This window comes from Cucumis melo, chromosome 11 (genome assembly GCF_025177605.1).
Source record: "Cucumis melo cultivar AY chromosome 11, USDA_Cmelo_AY_1.0, whole genome shotgun sequence".
Classification (NCBI taxonomy): Eukaryota; Viridiplantae; Streptophyta; class Magnoliopsida; order Cucurbitales; family Cucurbitaceae; genus Cucumis; species Cucumis melo.
In genome coordinates, this window is record NC_066867.1 from 1,250,485 (window position 1) to 1,270,884 (window position 20,400).

The 20,400-nt window shown below is 29.9% G+C and overlaps 2 protein-coding genes across 2 annotated transcripts; both read right to left on the reverse strand.

The window, feature by feature from the left end:
- Window positions 1-228: 228 nt before the first annotated feature.
- LOC103497462 (uncharacterized) lies at window positions 229-2,903 on the reverse strand. Its single transcript, XM_008459663.3, has 3 exons — window positions 2,373-2,903; window positions 2,142-2,271; window positions 229-849 (listed from the first exon to the last, which is right to left on the reverse strand). The coding sequence occupies exons 1-3, from the start codon at window positions 2,763-2,765 to the stop codon at window positions 596-598; spliced, it is 777 nt and encodes a 258-aa protein (XP_008457885.2). The 5' UTR covers window positions 2,766-2,903; the 3' UTR covers window positions 229-595.
- A 4,618-nt stretch (window positions 2,904-7,521) lies between these two features.
- LOC103497461 (LOB domain-containing protein 36) lies at window positions 7,522-8,948 on the reverse strand. The gene has a single exon (XM_051079353.1). The coding sequence runs from the start codon at window positions 8,521-8,523 to the stop codon at window positions 7,594-7,596; it is 930 nt and encodes a 309-aa protein (XP_050935310.1). The 5' UTR covers window positions 8,524-8,948; the 3' UTR covers window positions 7,522-7,593.
- Window positions 8,949-20,400: the final 11,452 nt, after the last annotated feature.

Sequence of the window (20,400 nt, forward strand, 5' to 3'; positions counted from 1 at the left end):
TGTAAATTTATCTCATGGGATTATGTTTTTAGCTCCCTATTTACAAAATATTCGGTTATTGAGTTGACTACATTAGCCAATCTCGCATATGACCATTCTATGAAATAGCAACTTTTTTTTAATGGCCTAATATTAGTCAGTTTTATTTGGAGCCATGAGACACCCATATTTCTCCCACCAATGCACAATCCAAGCATAAATAAGTACCATACCAAAAGTGGATGATAATTGAACTAAAATAAACTCTGGGTCATCGTTGTTCTTTGTTCTTCCTCCAATAATGATCGAGGCAATAATCTTTTAAAAAAGAACATTTATCTTCTGTTGATACTTTTCATCCAGCAAGAAATGAACCTGAGCTTCATCAAAAATCTCAGCTAGTGCATCAAAAGTCGGTAAAGAAAGGAATCGAAATAGAGAAACGTTCCAAATTTATACAAAGAACGTGACAAATTTGGATCTTAAACAAATAACATCTTCCAAATAGAGGATGAACTTGATGCCAAGTAGATGTTATTCTTTGGTCTCATCAATCAGAAGTTGTTTAGTAGACCAAAAGCTTCTAAACACAAATATGTTTTCAACGAATCTGCCGTCATGAAGGTTCTGAAGTTTCTGAAGTTTCTGAAGCTTCTGTGTTTTCCGTTTTGGACTTGGTTGTGACTATTTTACATATAGGCATGACTTCATTCTTGCTAAGTAGCTTCAAAGAAGGATGGACATCTACATCGCGAATGAAAATTCTATCCCCAATGTCCAGATTGCTTACATCCACCTCAATCTTTGAAGGAATGTGTTCGGCTGGGCAAAGATATTTCAGACTAGTTCTTATCTTGTTCAGTTGACCTCCTGTTTTCCACAAAATTAAAGTATGATTTCAAAACTACATTTGATTGGATGACAAAGGTTCAGATAAAAAAATTACTAAAGGATAATATGGACCACCATACAAGTTTTGCAAGATTGTAGAATTTTAATTTCCAATTCTTTATCATCCTAACAACGATCAGATAGAGAACAAAACCTTTTATCATCTACCATGTTTAAACATCATAAACATAAACCGAACTGTCGCAACAAATTTGTGAAAGCCTTGCAGGCACTGGGTGCAATTATAGAACAAGGTGAAGAAGCTAACGGTGGTTCATGTACCTATGTTTGACATTTTTTTTAAGATACCCCTAAACCTACTACATTTGAGTGTCAGGAAAACTCGTAGGATATTAAATCCTAGGTAGGTGTCACCATAGACTAAACACATCATTTCTTAGCCCTTTATCAGGGTTATGCCCCTATAAATTAGACCAAAGTTCATAGTTTGAGCTTTGGAAATGTCATATATTCCCCAAAGATACAACTTCATCCACACATCACAAGATTTGCTAATCACTAATAACTAAAAGGTTCTAACATGGCTCACAAAAATGGTCCAAAAAGACTTAACGTCAAGAACTAAAGAAATTTTCAGCTAGAAATATGTAAGAAACTTCCTCCTTTAGCTGCTCTGCACCTCGATAGAAATGTTTTGTAAAGGTTAACCATACAATCATACTGATTTTTCTGGAACATTCCACTTTTCATGGACAGACGCAAATGAAGTAAGATCAGCTAGTTATGGAAAGCTTGGGTAAAGTCACTTAGTAGTTGTACACCCCCTTGTATTCTCTAATTTCCCCCAATAAATGTTCGGTTTTTGGGAGAGTATCTTAAGTCATCAGGATTGCTTAAGTATATAATTTAATAGCTAAAAACAACACTTTTATGTCACTCCTAAAGTTCAGTGGATCAACAAGTGTTTAGAGCTACTTTCTTTGGGGTCCTTGGACAGAAAGAAAACAGAAAATCTTCGAATAATCCAGGAGGAAAGAAAGATCAAAGATGATTAAACATTGCACAGTTTCTAGGTGTACTTTTTCCAAAGTGGGTCGTGCACATTTCATATAGTAAGGAAAAGCAAGAATCAGAGGACCAAATCTTTTGCTTCTCAAAAAACAAAACTTCGGAGTCATCTTTGCAGTTATAGTCGTGCAAAAAAGGCTAAATATATTTTCTGGATTAAAAAAACTAATTCCCCAATATCTTGCAATAGCTCAAATTAATTCAACATTAACAAAATCAATAAGCATTTCTTCATTGGATACCTTTCTGAAGACCAGGGCAAGCCTCTTCGCCTTTAAAAACAATTGGCACATCTACCTTCAACTCCGAGCCTTCATCAGCCCATACAAACACAATATTGAAGATCTTCCCGGTTTCTTCGTTCCTATGAATCTGAAAAACCTCAAACAGTTACTCCATAACAAGAAATGAAAAAGAAAAAACCAAGATGAATGAAACATAAACAAACAGGTAGGAATACGTGAATGGCTTACTTTAATTGGAAGGATGGATCCTGATTCAAGAAGTACTGAAGATCCGGAACCAGCACGGATCTGAAGCTGGAACCTAGTGGAACAAAAGAAAGGAAGCTTAACGGATTTGAGAATAGAGTGAATTTGCTTTCGCTCTGTTGTGAGCAGATGCTTTCGCGACGGCGATCCGTGGACTGGGTTTTTCTCAAGGAGTTGTTGACTGAAAACGACGGCGGGTATTCTTCCTTGAGCTCTATCTTTGCTCGAAATTTTGCGGCCGCTGCACTCTCTAGGAATTGCTTGAATCGTATGGTAAGCAGCTCGAAATGATGAAAATGGAAACGATTCCGATTTTGTTCCTGACAACACCGCCCACCTGAGATTCGTTCCGGCGGAGCGCCACCACTTGGCCATGATCGGTCGGAAATCTCGACAATGGCAGCCGGAATGGCGAGGAGCTAGGCGGAGCTGTATGTGGTGTGAGGGTTTATGCACGGTGAAGTTTGGGGGTTTTGAGTATGGGCCTTTGGACCTAAAAGAGTTTGGGCTAATTGTACTTTGAGGTAGTTGACAAACAAGTAATTAGGCCGGATATCCTTTTAGAGTGATTGGTTTTGAGAAAAAAAAAATAAAAGATAAGTCTAACATGTAGCAATTATATTTAAAATAATCAAGTATATAGCAATATTTTAAAAAAATTGCAAATATAATAAAATCTGTCAAAATCTATCGATGATAGGAGTCTATCACTAATAGACCATGTAGCAAATGTTGGTCTATCACTGATAAACTATAATAGTCTATCAACGATATAAGTCTATTACTGCTTCGCTATATTTTCAATTTTTTTAAAATATTGCTACATACTTAATAATTATTCTAAAAATTACTACATATTATAATTACCCAAAAAAAAATTGTATTTAGAATTTAGAGAGTTACAGATATAGAAATCGAAAAAATGGTAAATATAACAAAATCCCACTAGTATACCACAAATGTAAATATTGATCTATCTTTGATAAATTATAAGAGTCCGTCGACGATAGAAGTTTTTCACTAGTAGACTTTGTTATATTTGTATTTTTTTAAAATGTTACTGTACACTTAACTATTATTTGTAAAATTAATATCTATTATAATTTTGTAGAGGTGGTGATTCAACCTTCAATATTTAGAGAAAAAATCGTACAAAAACTCAATTAGCATCGGTACACTTTGAGGACTAAAAAGTTTGTAGTTCTAATCTACAACCCCCATTTGTGCTAAAAACAAAAAAAAGGTGGGTTGCTCACTTTGGTACAACTTTTAGCTATGATTTATCGTATACTTTTTTACATCCCTTGTATTAATATAAATATTTTAAATTCTCCAAGAATCTAATATCATAATCCTAATAAACAAAGAAAAATTGCAATGATATATGAAAATATTGCTTAGTGCATACAAAAAGCTTTTCCGAGTGTTTTTCTTTTTAACATGGGTTTCGATATATATACACATTGTGATGTTGCTTCTTTCTTGTTTTGTGTTATATGTATTTTATTTAGAGATTATGCTATTAGATCTTTGATTATGTTTTAGGTCGAGAAATAATACTTCCAACGAGTACACACACACAACAAGCTAAAAGGTTTTATGACTTTTTCTTTAGATGTATTTAGATTGTCTTTCTGTTTATAAACATTTACCAACTGGAAATTGATTGATGTTGAGTGGAAACTCAGTTTGTAATTTGTTTTCTTTTATGTCTTTTCGATTATGATCAGTTGTGGCGTTTCTCCTCTCATATATTGAGTTATAAGTCTTATGAAGATATAGATTTGAAAGGTTTTAGGGGAGTTTACAACTCCATGAAACAGTTCTGTCTTAATCACCATCCTAAGAAAAATAATAATAATAATAAAAGGACAACCTTGAACCAGATACTAAATAGTGAAAACAAAATTAATTCCTAAAGAGAAAATTCGTTTAAGAGATTATTCAAGCAAAAATATAAAATGTAAGTAACAACATGGACCAATCTTTATACTATTATTGATCCTACCATCATCAGCAGTAGATTCCGGCTTGTGGGGATTGATGAGAATGGTGATGATGATGATGATGCTCAAGCTGTTGTTGTGTTTGTTGAGATTGAAGAGACAGTTGTACTTGAAGTGAATGAGAATGGGAATGTGAAGAAGAATTTTGATCATGTTGAATTTGGCAGGAGTTATCCACAAAAGTAGTCAATGTTAAATTAGAAGCACCACCACCACAACAATTCATTTCATTGTTATTAAACCCATCAAAGCTCAATAACTCTTGCCTTTGTTGTTGTTGGCTTTTCTTATGTTCATAAGCTCTAAACATTTTTCTTGTTGCTCTCTCTTAACAACTGTTGTTGTTGTTGTTGCAAATGATGATGAGGAGCAGCTGTCACTGGCGAGTCAGGTGCTATTCCTCAACATAAGAGACACATTATAAGGTGTGGTAGTTTGAGGTTGGAGAATAGGGAGGAGCTGCTTGGCTTGAGTGGGACAGTATAAGAGGCTAATTCTTTTTTAGCATTGTAAAGATGGAGATTAAACCGACGCAGCCGTAGATGGGGTCACGTAAACGGAAGTCAGCTTCGTATAGGCTGAGGAATTGGCGGCGGCGTGGCGTCCTGGCATTGAAGATCTGGTGGGAAATATGGTGCAAATATGCATTGTTTGTGTGCATTTTTGCCGACGGATTTTGCACGCCGCACACTGATGAATTTGACGATGACATTTCTTTTCTCTATTTCATTAGTCTGTGCAATTATTTTTCTCCTTTTCAAACCCTGCAAAACAAAACAAACATTTATACATAACATATCTATTATATACTTTTGTGAAATGGGGTTTTTGAATAAGCTAGTTTTCAGTTATATGTGAAGTTTTGAGACATATTTGGTCATTTGAGGTTTGAGGTTCCATCTCTCACGTAGCAAGAAAAAAAAAACTAAATACAGCAAAAAAAAGAATTGAGGAAAACAAAGGTGTTTGCATAAGAAAGTGCAACTTTGGTATTTAAATTCCAACCAAGGTTGTCTTTGATTTTTCTCCATAGTGCTTGCAAAGTTGAACAAAATTAAACATATACATATACTTGGTGATTGATTGATTCCTCCTGGAAGTATGAAGAAAATAAACAAAATTTTCTAAAATGAAGAAACCAATAATTTGGTAGATCATGCATGAAATGAATTATATCAACCAAAATGAATAAATTGCAAAAAATAAAGTCAAATTTTGAAAAATGATATTCATAAAGAAAGAATTAAATACTTTTAAAAAAAAATTAAACAACGGTGAAGATGTTAAATTTTGTCTAGAACTAAAGCTAAAAGCTCTCGAAATAATTGAAAATCTAAGACATTCATAAAATATATGGTGCATGGATTTTGTGTAAAAAATCTCTTTATCTTGTTTGTTTTGGACAAAGTCTTATTGGATTAGAACATATTTGGGAGTTAATTATTCTAAAATAGTTAAAAATCACTTTTATTATTCATATGATTTTGAAACCCTAAACGAACTAACCCTAATTTGAGTGTCAAGTAAATCCGAAAACTAAAAAAAAAAAAAAAAATTAAAAACATTAAATTTACACCATAAGTCAAAAGGACTAAAGTAATAATTTGAAGTATTATTTTATAAATAAAAAGGGTAATATTAAAAGTAAGAAAAAAAGTCATCGAAAAATGTGGTAGTAGAAACTTGTGAATGAACATTAATTGAAACCAATAACCAAGTTTCAAAACCTAATGCCAACTAGATCTACTTGCAATTGATAGTATTTATATATGGCCCCCTAACACCTTATTTAATATATATTTACTTTGATTGAATATTAATCTACCAATATTATTATTATTATTATTATTATTATTATTATTATTATTATTATTATTATTATTTCTTTTCCAATGTGAATTTGTTGATCTCCCACCATTATTTTAAACCTACTAAATTTCTCATTGCACATGCATATCAAACAATATCCAACTCATACACAATCTATCACTTCCACATAACAATACCATAACATTATAAAAATATAAACAATTTCTACTTAATTCATTATTTTATGTCTCATTGAATAATACAAAGTCAATGGTCCTAACTAACGAAATTAGAAGTTTGATTTATTCACCCTTGTAAATAAAAAGACATTTTAAAAGTAAGTAATTCACAATCCCTATGGTTACCTAATGAACGTGATGTATTAGAATTACAATACAGCTATACTTTATTTGGTTGAGGGCTTGATTCAGCAGATCCCAATATGAATAAATATATACATACATACATACATATATATATATATAATATAAAGAAAAAGAAAAAGAATTTCATTGTATTGAGACTCAATATTATTATAATGAATAGCTAAGGGTTGATATCTTTTTTCTACTACTGCACATGGTGTTGGGTTGTCTACACCCTCTTACCATCAATGTTCTTTTAACAAGATAGAGAGAGGAAGGGAAGGGATAAGTAGAGATGCATGAAACATCTCATCAACTAGGCTTTAGATATCTTTACCATCTTCATACCCTAAACCCTCAATTAAAAAAAAAACATAGCTATTTTCATTTCTTTAAAAAGAATCTAAAGGAGATGTTATCAAAATACTTGCCAATATAACAAAATACTAACCAGGAAAGGAAAGAAAAAATAAGAGCAATTTCATGTAGCCTAAAACAAAAACAATTCAATTTTAGACTAAACAATAGATGGGTACAACATAGATTGCACCAACAAAAATTTCAAAAAAAGGAAAGAGTGTAGTATAGGGTAAAAGATAACAAAAGGGATAATTGGGAGGAAATGAGATGAAAAGGGGTTAAATTTGTTTATATATAAAAGAGTTACATTTATAGTTAATAAGTGAGAAATATCCCATGGCAGTGAAAAGACAATAATTCCTTTTATAGGATACCATCCTTCACTCAAAGAAAAAAAAGACTTTAATTAGTCATTTACCACAAAAACCAAATAATATTGCAACATTTGTATTTTTTTTTTCTCTTTTTTTTTTAACATTAAAACAAAATGAAAAAATAGATAATTCATAAATGCAAAAAGCATCTTTCCTGCTGTGCATGCTAATACTCCCTCCCATTTAAAACTAATCCCATCCATGAAGCAGTCTTGTCATAATCATCATTAAAAAAAAAAAAAAAAAAAAAAAAAACAAAATCAATCCCTAAGATTAAAAGAAAATAAAACTAACAAGATGGACCAATGTTAATATTGTTATTATTATTAATCCTACCATCATCAGCATGTGTAGTAGATTCAGGCTTGTGAGATTGATGGTGATGATGATGATGTTGTTGTTCGAGCTGTTGTGTTTGTTGTGGTTGAAGAAACAGTTGTACTTGTAGTGGATGTGATGAAGAATTTTGATGATCATGTTGTTGAATTTGTTGATAGGAATTATCCACAAATGTCCCCAATGTCAAATTAGAAGCACCCATTTGATTGTTGTTGTTGTTGTTAAAGCTCAATAGCTCTTGCTGCCTTTGTTGTTGTTGGCTTTGCTTATGTTCATAAGCTTTAAACATTTCCTCTCTCGCCGCAACAGCCGCCGCCAATTGTTGTGCCTCGAACAATTGTTGTTGTTGTTGTAAATGATGGTGGTGATGATGATGAGCAGGTGTGGTAACGGCGGAGTCCCGAATCATCATTTGTTGCGAGGAACCGGGAACGGAAGGGGAAGGGGAAGGGGATGGGCCGGCAATGCCCATCATAGGGGAGAGATGATGATTGTAAGGGGATGGAGTGGTTTGAGGTTGGAGAATAGGAAGCATAGCTTGAGGACCAATGTAAGAAGCTAATTCCTTTTTAGCATTATAGAGATCAGTTTGCATTTGTTTGAGTTTATGTTGAAGAACGGAGATTAAACCAACGCAACCATAAACGGGATCACGTAAACGGAATTCGGCTTCGTAGGCTAAGGAATTAACAGCGTCTTCACGTTGTGTAGCGTTGAGTTCGTTTAGAAGTTTGGCTACGTTGCTTGCGCCGAAGACTTTGTGGACATTGGCGAATTTCTGTGGCTGATCTGGTGGGAAATACGGTGCGAATACACATTCTTGTGTGCATTTTCTTCGTAGGAATTTACAAGCCGCACATGGTGAATTTGATGATGACATTTTTTAAAAAAAAAAAACCCCCACTGCAAAAACAAAATAATTCTATACATATATATGTAAACATTTTTCATTCAGAACCAAGAAGACAAGAATCATCAACGAGCAGAATGAAAATGGCGTAAAGATCGAAAAAAAAAAAAAAAAAGAGGGAAAACTGACCTTTGGTATGATGAATCGGACGGCGTTATATTGTGTTGGAGCGATTTAAGTCCATGAATGAAGAAATTAGAAGAAGGTGTGGATGGAAGAAGGAAGAGATTGGGAGAATATGTTTTTTCTTTTTTGGTTTTTGGGTATTAGGGTTTGGAGAGAAAGCGCTGGATCCGATCTTCGAGTTTCGCAATACCAAACAGAAGGAGAACAGAAAGAGAGAAAAAGGAAATTTATTTTAATTAATCGAAATTAAAATTGTTAGAGAGAAAAAAGGAAAAATATATTTTATTTATTTATATATATATATATATATATATATAGATATATATAGATATATATATATATAGATATATATAGATATATATGAAGAAAGAGAAGAAGGGTCGTAAGTGTGGCGTCGTCGGGGGGTGAATGAGAGCCGTTGGATGGGGAGATTTGGGGTTTCAAGAAAACGTAATGTAATGAGAAGAAGAAGAAGAAGAAGAAGAAGAAGAAGAAGAAGAAGAAGGGAAAAGAAAGGGTTTTGAAGGACCTCTCATTCTGAGCAGGAATTGAATGCTTCTCTGAGTTACCTCTTTGTCCCTGTACTGTCCATTTTTAATACCCATATTGCCCCTAACCCCTAACCTCCTTTAGAGAATTGAAATATAATCAATATTACAAAATTATTAAAACCCGAATAGAAATATCCCTAAAATATCCCGTTATTCACATATGAATTTTGAATTAAGTTGCATAACAAAAATATTCCATTACATACCACCAAACAACTCTTATAATTTGCACAAAAAAAAAAAAAAAAAGAAATGCTAATATAAATATCAGACATGTTTACTTATTTTCGAGAAAATTTGTTCAAGATACTTTTTTTTCTAGTAAAATTGAGTAAATTTAAGATTTCGATATATTTTAAACCCTTAAATTAATTTAACCTAAATTATTACGAAAATGAAAAGCCACAAATTTTTTCAAGTATTCAAATTATATATTTTATGACCAACAATATATTTTAACTTTTCAATTTACCATAGAAAAATACAATACTTTGTGCACTAAAAACCTAACCTTTTAATTATATGTTAAATGAAATCCTAATTGGAACAATATTTCTTAGGTTTTAACTGTTAGAAAATATTTATTGTTATTATTTCTAAATCCGTGTAAATATTTTATTATTATTATTATCAATAATAATATAATAGTCCTATTAAAAACAATAATAAGAAAGAAAAATAATAATAGGGATTGAAACTCATGACTGAATGTTATGAAAATATTATTTATTTACAAATCACAAAATAATATTGTGCAAGAGAACATTATTGACTTAAAAAAAAATACTAAAAATAAAATATAAAAGCCCTAGTCAATCGTGATTTTGTTGGTATTATGTGATTTGTAACAAATTTTTTTAACAAATTTTAGTCTTCAATTTTTCTTTTCCATTTTTAAAGAAAAAAAAAATATTCACTATTGATTATTTCTAAAACAAAAATCTGAAAACCCCAAGAACTTACCAAAACCCTCAACACAACAAACAATTAAGAAACAAACTTTGAACAACGTTTGATCAAAGTTTTTGATAATATTTACTAGACCACTCTTAAGCAAACTTTTAAAATCCAATATAGCTAAGGGGTCCAAGAGAATCACAAACCCTAGAAAGTCTTCTTATCAGTGTTCCACAAAGCATCAAAATTCAAATTTCATTTGTTCGAACGGGGCCGACCGATACCACGACACTCTATTCATCGAGTTTCTCTTCTAGGATAGCTCATGATAAAACAATACCCCAAAGTTCAAATGAGACCTGGGGTGGGATTACAATACATTAGAGGGTTTTGCACAATTCCCAACAAAAGATAATATTTGTTAGATTTTTATACATAAGATACAATAATAGTTAAAAAAAAATGAAACAAATAAAACTATTTTCATTTTGATAAAGAATGAAAGAAATAGATTATAATCAACACTTGAATGTCATAAAAAAAATATATTCAAATAATATTATACGATTTCAGAAAAAAGAAATAGAAAGAGAGAAAGATATCAAAGGGAATAATTTCCCAAATTTCAGAAACTAAAATTGTATAAGATTTTTAAATATAGTAATAATAAAAATCTAAACCAAATCTCACTTTCCAATAATGTTATATATTCATATTAGTAGCATTTAATTTAATATCTTTTTTAAAAAATTAAATGCTAAATTGCAAAATTTCAAAGTTGAAAAAACATATAATAAAAAGTAATAAATATAGCAATCATATCAAAAACATTAATACATCTAACAACATTTATTTTAAAAAAAGAGACAATTACAAATATAATAATTAGATTTAAGCTATTTTAATAGTAAAAATTTTTCAAAGGCATAAAGTTATAAACTATATTATTGTAATTTCTTAAAAATATTTCTATACACTTTATTATTATTTATATAATTAATAGCTATTATAATTACTGATTAATTTATTTGATTAGTGATGTATTTAGAAAATGTTTGTTATATAATTAGATGATTATTAGTAAAATGGTTAGGTATTAGGATGAGGAGAAAAGGAGGATTTGGTAATTTGGTAAAATAGGGCGCGTGCGTGTGAGCGTGCAATTGATTGGGAAAATGGGACAGTTGTATGGGAAGGGTAGAATGGTAAAATTAAAATAAAAATAGAATAGAGAGACATCGTTTATCGATTCCCTCATTAATACTTTTTCTTCAACCTTCCTTTCCTCCATTCAGCACGCACGATTCACGAGACACCTCTATGGCAAGGGTATAACAGTAAAATCCACACAGAAAAAAATAGTACATTAATACTTTTTTCTTTATTATTATTATTAGGACATTTTATTATTAATTTCAGGGGAAGTCAATTTTTTTTTTTCTTTTTTGTATTTATTTATTTCATTAATTATATAATAATAATAATAATAATAATAATAATAATAATAATGTACGTGAAAATCATGAATCAGTACATTCAGGAATATTGTCTAAAATCATACATATTATCATTAATTACATTGTCTCTATTAATTACCTTATTTGTCTACTAACACTAATCTTACTTATATATACATTATTTACCTTCCTCAATTAATTTTACCTTCTTTTATATTTATATTTATTTGTAATTCCAAATTCTTCTTTTATCATAATTTATAAATTCTCATATATTATGTTATTAATGGTAGACTTTTATCTTTTTAGTAATTGATTTATTATCGATAAAAAATTATCAATTGTTTTTGTCGGATAAATTTCTCGAGGATGATTTTGTTATTACTATTAGTATTATTGATAGTTGGACTTGTTATATTAGAGGACTTGAGTCTTTCAATTGATTAGATGATATTTCTTTCAAATATCGTAAATGAATATTATTCTAGTAATGGAAGAAAATAATAGAAATAAAAATATATAATTGATAGATGATAAATTTTGTTATATTTACGATTCATTAATTAAAAATGTTGTCATAATTTTAATTATTATTTTAATTTTTTATATCAATGAATATGGGTTTATCATGGGATTTTTACTATACGCATGTCCATATGATAGAGAAATATTATTGAGTGTACGAACAAACAAGAAATACATTAAGTAAACTTTTTTCAATGAGTAAATAATGACAGATATTTGATGTCAAACATACTTCTTTAACGTTGGATTTGATCACCTACGTAAAAAAAATGTGGTATGAAAGGTGTTTGTTATTGATTCTCGTTATTTGGTTACTCATTTGACAATAATATTTATTTTTGGGTTAAATTGATCAATACGAGTCCAAATATTAACACAAAATTAAGCTAAATTATTTTATTCAATTCAATAGTTATAATGAAAACATGTCAATTTTTAATTAAACGTGTTAATTTGTGATTCGATAATTTGTTTTATCTCTTGATTACTCTTCCTAATTTATTTGAATTTAAGTACACGATGACAATATACATCAACCACACACATGTCAATAAATTATCTATGATTTAAAGAATCCTATCAAAGATAATTACTATTTTGAGGCTTAACTTTTAATCGATACATTTTTTTTTATATATATATATATAGACACACAGTTGTGAAGAATAAATTGAGTTTGGTTAAAGATTTAAGTTGGTAATATTATATTATTCTTATCTTATCAGAAAAGTATATTTATACGTAACAAGTAACAACATGCCCAATGCCCATAGTTGAATAATTAAAATATGTATAATTATTGTAAGAGATTGGCAGGGCATTAACTCATCCCCACATGATGTGATATGTGATGTGATGCAAAACATTTTAGGGAAAAACAGCATTTATATTCTAGCTTTACTTTGTTTCAATTCCTAACAAAAATAAAATGTAGTTTGAAAGCTCAATCAAATTTGGAAAAACACAAAGTCCCACTAATTATAAAAACCCTAAAAGTAGACCCATGGAAGGCCAACTAATTAAAGCCTCAAATTGCTTGTTTTGTGATCTTAGCCAGCAAGAGACTATCTCTACGGTCACCTCTTATCATATAACATCTTCGATATATATTATCTAATCAACTCGATTTAGATTAAGATGATGAATAGTATCGTTTGAGGATAATCTTTTATTCGTTTCACAAAGATATATATATATATATATATATATATATATATATACCTAAAGCATTTTACATTATCACAGAACAAACGTCACAGTGATCATGTTTGAAAACGAACAAGAATATGTCATTATACTAGAAATTTGGGTTTTAACCACACAAACTTTGCATCGTAAAGAATTTCAACGATACGATTTTCGCATCATTGGAGCCACTATCAACAAAAGTTATTAAACAACACTTTAGAAAATGTTTCATTCAATAGGCTTAGATGACATTAAAATTGTGTTATTAATACATATACATTGACGTAATAAATATATCACTGTTATCTATAATTCGACATGAATATATCGTACATTGATGCTTTACAGTGATCGTGATCGTATATCAAATTATGATGGAACAATTAGGACGGAGAGAAGTAAATATTTTTGGATCCACGTGGAAGGGTGATGTGGCAGGAGGGATGAAGAAGCCGTACGCACACACACAAAGTGGAAGAACAGTGGACAGTAGTATTGATTGACCTAATAAAAACGTACGGTTTGTTTGGATCTTTGTGTTTTCATATAAAAATATACATAAAAGAAAAATTTTTATTTTGCCATTATTCATTTCGAAGTGACAAATCCTTAAGTTTCCTTCTAATCACTGACCAACTTTTCTTTTCATAAATCTTCAAACTGGTCAACCCTTCAATTACTACTTTCAAAGAGGGGAAAAAAAAAACAAAAGAAAAATCCCCCACTTTTTCATCATACTCATACATCATTTCCAAGTATTAAAATAAATATTATTATTTGATTTGCTGTTCAAAGGGTTTAACACCAATATCGATATCGGTTTGAATTATAGTTGGAAAACGTGATCTATCAACACTAATGTCATTAATATTGAGTTATGTTTGATTGTGTTTGTTGTTATTTAATTACATCTTATTTCATAATCGTAATAAAATGTGGCGTAATCAATGAATGGATTTCGATTGTAGAATTGATGATGATCGATATGAAATTCATCGGTTATTTTTAGATACTTGATAATAAGGAAACACTAATATTGGATAATGCAAAGTAAACAACTTTAATTGTAATCAAATTACGTTTGTGAAATGCATCTAAAAAATACAATCAATTGCACGAAGTACATTCTAATTTATACATATTAACAAAAATTCATAATGATTATTACACAAAAATTCAATTGAATTACTAATATAAATATAAATATAGAAAAGATCTATTATTTAAATAGAAGTTAAAAAAAAAAACTTAATTACTGAACTTAAATAATTTTGTAATAACTGTATTTATATATCTAACCAAACTATATTTACTCAACCTTAAACTTCATTCTTTTTATGAATTTATTTAATAAAAGTCAAACAACATAAAAAGATGAGATTAAACTTTAAGATAATATTTTAAATTAATTAAGAAAATAAGAGAGGATAAAGAAAAGGAAAAAAAAAAAAAAAAGAAATAGAGACGAAAAGAAAGTAGATATTTATATAAACGAACGCTTCTATTTATGACACATTACACTGTTACATTTTTACAACTTTATCGATTTAAAGATGTCATCTTTATTTTAATCCTAACGCAATTTCAGATGAAATATTCATGAAACACAATATTTATAACTTTGAGTGATCATGTGTTGCGTCCTAATGCGGATTTTCATCGATAGTATAGTGTGGAAAAAACGTATTATTATATATGGTGGTCTTTCGTAACTTATAAAGGAAGCAGTGGTGTATTGTGGTAACGTTTTGGAAGAGCAGAGATCATCAACACAGGGCCATGATCTGTATGTAAGAGAAAGAAAAGACTTGGAAAGAGAGAGAGAGAGAGAGAGAGAGAGAGAGAGAGAGAGAGAGAGAGAGAGAGAGAGAGGGTATGTGTGTGGTGTGAAGAAAGAAAGTACTGAAGAAAACAAGAACTTTTTATTCTGAAGTGAGTGAATAATGGTAATAAATTTGAAAAAGAATAAGAAGAAGGTGACAGTGTGTTGGTGAGGAATTGTGTGGAGAGTTATTGAATTCATTTATTGTAATTTTTTCATTTTTCTTCTCTTTTCTTTCTGCCAACTCTCTCTCTCTCTCTCTCTCTCTCTCTATTTTCTTCACCATTAATTATTATTCTTTTTGTCCCCTTCCCATTCTCTCTCTCTCTCTCTCTCCTTCTTTTCTTTTCTTTTCTTTTTTCAAATTTGAATATTATTTTTGTTTTATACATCTCACTATTCCCCCTTCATACAAATACTAATACAACCACAATAATTTAGGCCTCCATTTCAAGAAATTTATAAAGTTTACTGAAATACATAGTATTAATTAAATATCCGTCGTCCTAAATCAATATCGAGCGAGAGATGAATCAATATTTTCACTATACCCATAGCTATAACTATGTGAAGATTCATGAAAAACATGCAAAAATAAACAATGATGTAAATGTACATAATATAAATAAAAGAAATATTAAGAAAAATTGTAAAAAAAAAAAAAAAAAAAAGTAAATTTAGCAAAATATTTACAATATACATCAAAGTTTCAAATTCTATCAATACTAAACATGGATAGACCTCTATCAGTAACATTGATAGACAGTAATAAAAGTCTATTGATTTTTATCATTAATATAATCGAAAATTTTGTTATAGTTCATAAATATTTTAGTTTATTTTATAGTTTACATTTTTTTTTATAAATGGAATTTAAAAGTATTTCCATTCAAATTTTAATAAAATTAAAAATTCGTTAATCACGTCGATATTTACGTCTCTAATTTGAGTGTTGTGTTGTGCATTCCTATTTATTAATAGATTTTTTTTTTAAAATCTAACGATTAACGAATATTTATACTTTATTATAAAAATAGATATAGATCGTTTAAAAAGAATTAGGTATAGACATAATTTATAGTAGAGAGAGAGAGAGAAAGGGAAGATAGAGAGGGGATTGAGACTTTATTTAAACCATTTATGATTATGATTTTGTTTTGTTCATATAAAAATAAAAAAAAAGAACTAATATTTTCAAAATTTGATTAACTTTGCACATTTATTACCCTTTATTTAATTCATTTAACACTTACCATTAAAGAAAAATAATTAGGACAACACTAGCTCCATTTTTTTTTCCTTTGGCTAAAGAAAGAGAAAAATTAATGCATTCACGTGTTATATATATATATATATATATATATATATATATATGTATGTATGTATGTATATGTATATTAAATTTTAATTTTTGGGGTTCTTAAAATATTTATTTACATTTACTTTTTTCAACTACTATTTCTACGGTATATTATTGATCATAATGTTTCTCTATGTACCAATATATGCCTAATGACTTAAAACGTTTACTTGTAAAGGCATATCTCGTAAGGACACCTTGTCCCGACTCACCACATATTGACTTTTATACGTACTATTTTTTTGTTCCTTCGATGTATATTTCAAGATGAGCTTGGTTCAATGGTATATTGACATGATGTGACTTTCGTTTCTAAATTAGTTGGGGGTTGTTCAATCTTCTACCACGTTATTATTGTACTCAACTAGAATTCGGATTTTAAATCGTGATTTTGAAATGATTAATGACACAATTCTCATGTTTATGATCTCACTCTTATTAACACATTATCTCTTGAATCACTCGTAATCAATACAAGGTTGAATTTTATACTTTTAAATTGAATTTGTTAGACTGCCAAGTGTATAGTATATTTTGTTGAATGATCGAAAAACAATTTTGTAATAATTTTGAAAATTATATAAAGAAAACTGTTTTCAAAGTCACTCGTAAACATAGCATTGGATCATAAATAGTTAGGTCATGGATTATATTAATATGTTGAACCATATTACTTTATCGTGGGTTTATAATAACACCCTTTTGGTATTCGTTTTCAAAAGTGATAAATTTTTTTAAACTGTGTTTCGTGGCCAATGTTGGACAAGATCAACCACCGAGATTTTCTAAAAATTAAATATTTTCAAGTTATCGATTGTTTTGTAAAAAATTTCAAGTTATCGATTATTTTGTTTTTTCCGGTACATCTCTGTACACCATTAGATTTTTTACCATTTCTCAAATCTTTCCAAAAAAAAAAAAAATATTCAAATCTTCACCAAATCTTAATTGGCAGAAGATTTGAATAATCTTTTTGAAAAAAATAAAAAAATATATTGAGTAAGACTGGAGAAGATTTGAGAAATGGGTAGAATCTTGATCTAATTGTCTTTCTAAGATGCACCGAGAAAATCCGAAACACAATCGATAAGTTAGAAAATCTCGATAGTTGATGTTGCCCGAGATTGATCGAGAAAAACAGTTTTACGAGTTTTAAAAAAAATGTACTACTTTTGAAAACGAAAACCAAAAAGTCAATTTCCCAGTAATATAGCTCAACCGATTCAGATTTCAAAGCTCTTTCACCATAGAAAATATTACTTTATTGTGTTATGTCCTCTTCTAGTTCAAGAATGATAAACAACCATCAGCATTACATTTACTTCTAATACATACTAACGTCGTTAATGCATGAATATTATTGGAAAATTAGAGAGAGCTCTGAAGTTAATCTAAGTTATGATCAATTGCGAGGCCCTACATACAAATAAGAGCGATTTGACACTATAACTTCCAAACTAAAAAGAACAAAAAACAGGTTTGATATGAAGGTGAAAAAGATATCAGATGCGAAGTTCAAATGTTTACGAAAGAGGTTTGATACGAAAGTAACAACAACTATTGAAAAATAACAGAGGATAGTGTAGCAATGAAAGTTTGATAAGTTTGGTCTGGTTGAGACGACTTTTGATGAGAAACCCAAAAGGAGAAACAAAGGCATTGCTCTACAATCCCAGTAAATGATCAGTTCAAAGACAATAAAATTAGGGAATCAAAACAATCTCTTATAGACTTACCTATCTTTGCTCTCCAGACTTCATAAATATGGCGAAGTTGGTCAGAATCAAAGCTATGTTTTTAACTTTACTTGGAAAAGGATATTGAAGAAAGTAGTGAAGATGAAGAAGTCGAAGCCGATGTTAATCACATTATCGAGGACATTCGATTGTGCTAAAAATATTTTAGTGCATTCTACACCAACAATGGTTAGAGGACATAAGAGTATTAGATGCTGAGAAAGAAAGAACTGAATCCCTCTAAAACGCAAGCTAAATCTAGATAAGACTAAATTGAATTTGCATATAGATCTGTTAAGATGTTGAACTCATAGACAAATGATACTGATAAATATCTTTTCTCAATGTAAAAAAGTCAGTGATTCAACAAGTCTAGGATACTCTAGAACGAAGAGTAGAGTTGATGATTAATCCATGTCTAAGGAGAAACAAAAGATTACACTCGAGCATGATCAAAAGTGTGTAATGAATGCTTAGAAAGAGTTGATTTTCCAATCACAGTGGCAAATAGGATCATATTAGACCTTCAATTGCATGGTCTTTATAACAGTTTATCGTTGTCATCTTTCATTCAAGTTGGGAAAAGCTATGTTAAAAAACAAGAGTCCAATGCAATGTGGTACTTCCATCATTTCGATCTCCTACAAAAGATCATTGATACTTTGACAGTGGAAGCCCCAAACACATGACTGGAGAAAAGAATTACAATGCTAATCTTAAGTGTGTGAGATCTAACCAAGTGACTGTGTTGATCGTACGACCATAACAATCGTTGAAAAAGGAAAACAATGTATAATCTCAATCTCTCCCCACTTGATGCTTATATTCAGCAACTCCAATTACTTTGAATTCGAATTTAAATGGCTTATTCTCGAAGACTAATCAATTGATAGATAGCGTAGTTATTGCTATCGTGAAGTTTGATGTTAATGCACTTGATGAAGAGTTTGAAGATAAAGTCTGTTGAAAATTGTTCATAATAATCCTTTTAAGTTACAGTTCTGTTTAATATTATCACAACTTCCAGAAGTCTCATTGAAAATAATTTGGAAATGTTGATATTGGTAAGTTCATGAGAATAATTGATATTGAGTGATGATGATAAGGAAGTCATCGGGGGCAACTCTAAGGCCTTAATTTTTTGCAATCTCCTGAATTTTATAGGGTCGATGACATTAATTTGAAATTTATTTCGAGTACCGTTTGTATGTTTTAGTACATCATAGAACAGAATAATAAAAACGAATCATGTTAGAACAAAAGGTCGAATACGGCATGGGGTAAGTCTTTAAGCATGGACAAATAAACAACTCATGTGCAATAGAATTACTAACTCATGTGCGATTAAATTACAATAGCAATTAACCCCCCCCCCCCCCCCCCCCCAAAAAAAAAAATAAAATAAAAAAACGTACGTGGTAAAGTTCAAGATTAGCATCTACGAACACTTGAATCTCACAATTTCTTTATGAAAAATATCCAGATTTTAAGTTCCGTTATGTTCGATGTTTTGATTTTTGAAAAGCATAATTGTCTTTGCACCGTTTTTACTCGTTGTTGAAATATTTTATTTGTAAGCATTTGAATTCTTAAGCAATTTCTAAAAACAAAATTAAGATTTTAATTACTAATTTTAGTTTTCAAAATTTGAATTTAGTTTTAAGAACTCCTCAGCGGTAGACCGTAAAAATATAAATAAACAAATTTATTTATAGGTTTGATTTTCAAAAACCAAATGGTAAACAATTTTAACATTTAATTCAATTTCTTGTAGAATAAGCTCATGTAACAAATCTAAAGGTATAATTCTAAGATCGTTATTATTCAAACAAAAAAAGATTATGGAAATCAAAGTGAGGTTAGCTCAATGGTATACATGATTTTCCATCCAAGACGTGAAAGATTCGAACACATGTTCCCACATTTATTATACTAAAAAAATTATAAAAAGAAAATCCAAAAAGAAAATATAACAAAATATAGTTCGATGCCCAATGTCAAATTAACCACTATATTGCTTCAACCTCCCATCATTACATACTTCGTACTATGATTAGCAAAAAGGAACGGTATGCATGGATTGACCTTTTACGTGTTTATAAACATATTTTTGCACTTATAAACACTTAAGAAATCAATTCAAACACGTATGATGAAGACGAGGAAAGGGAAAAAACAAAAAAAA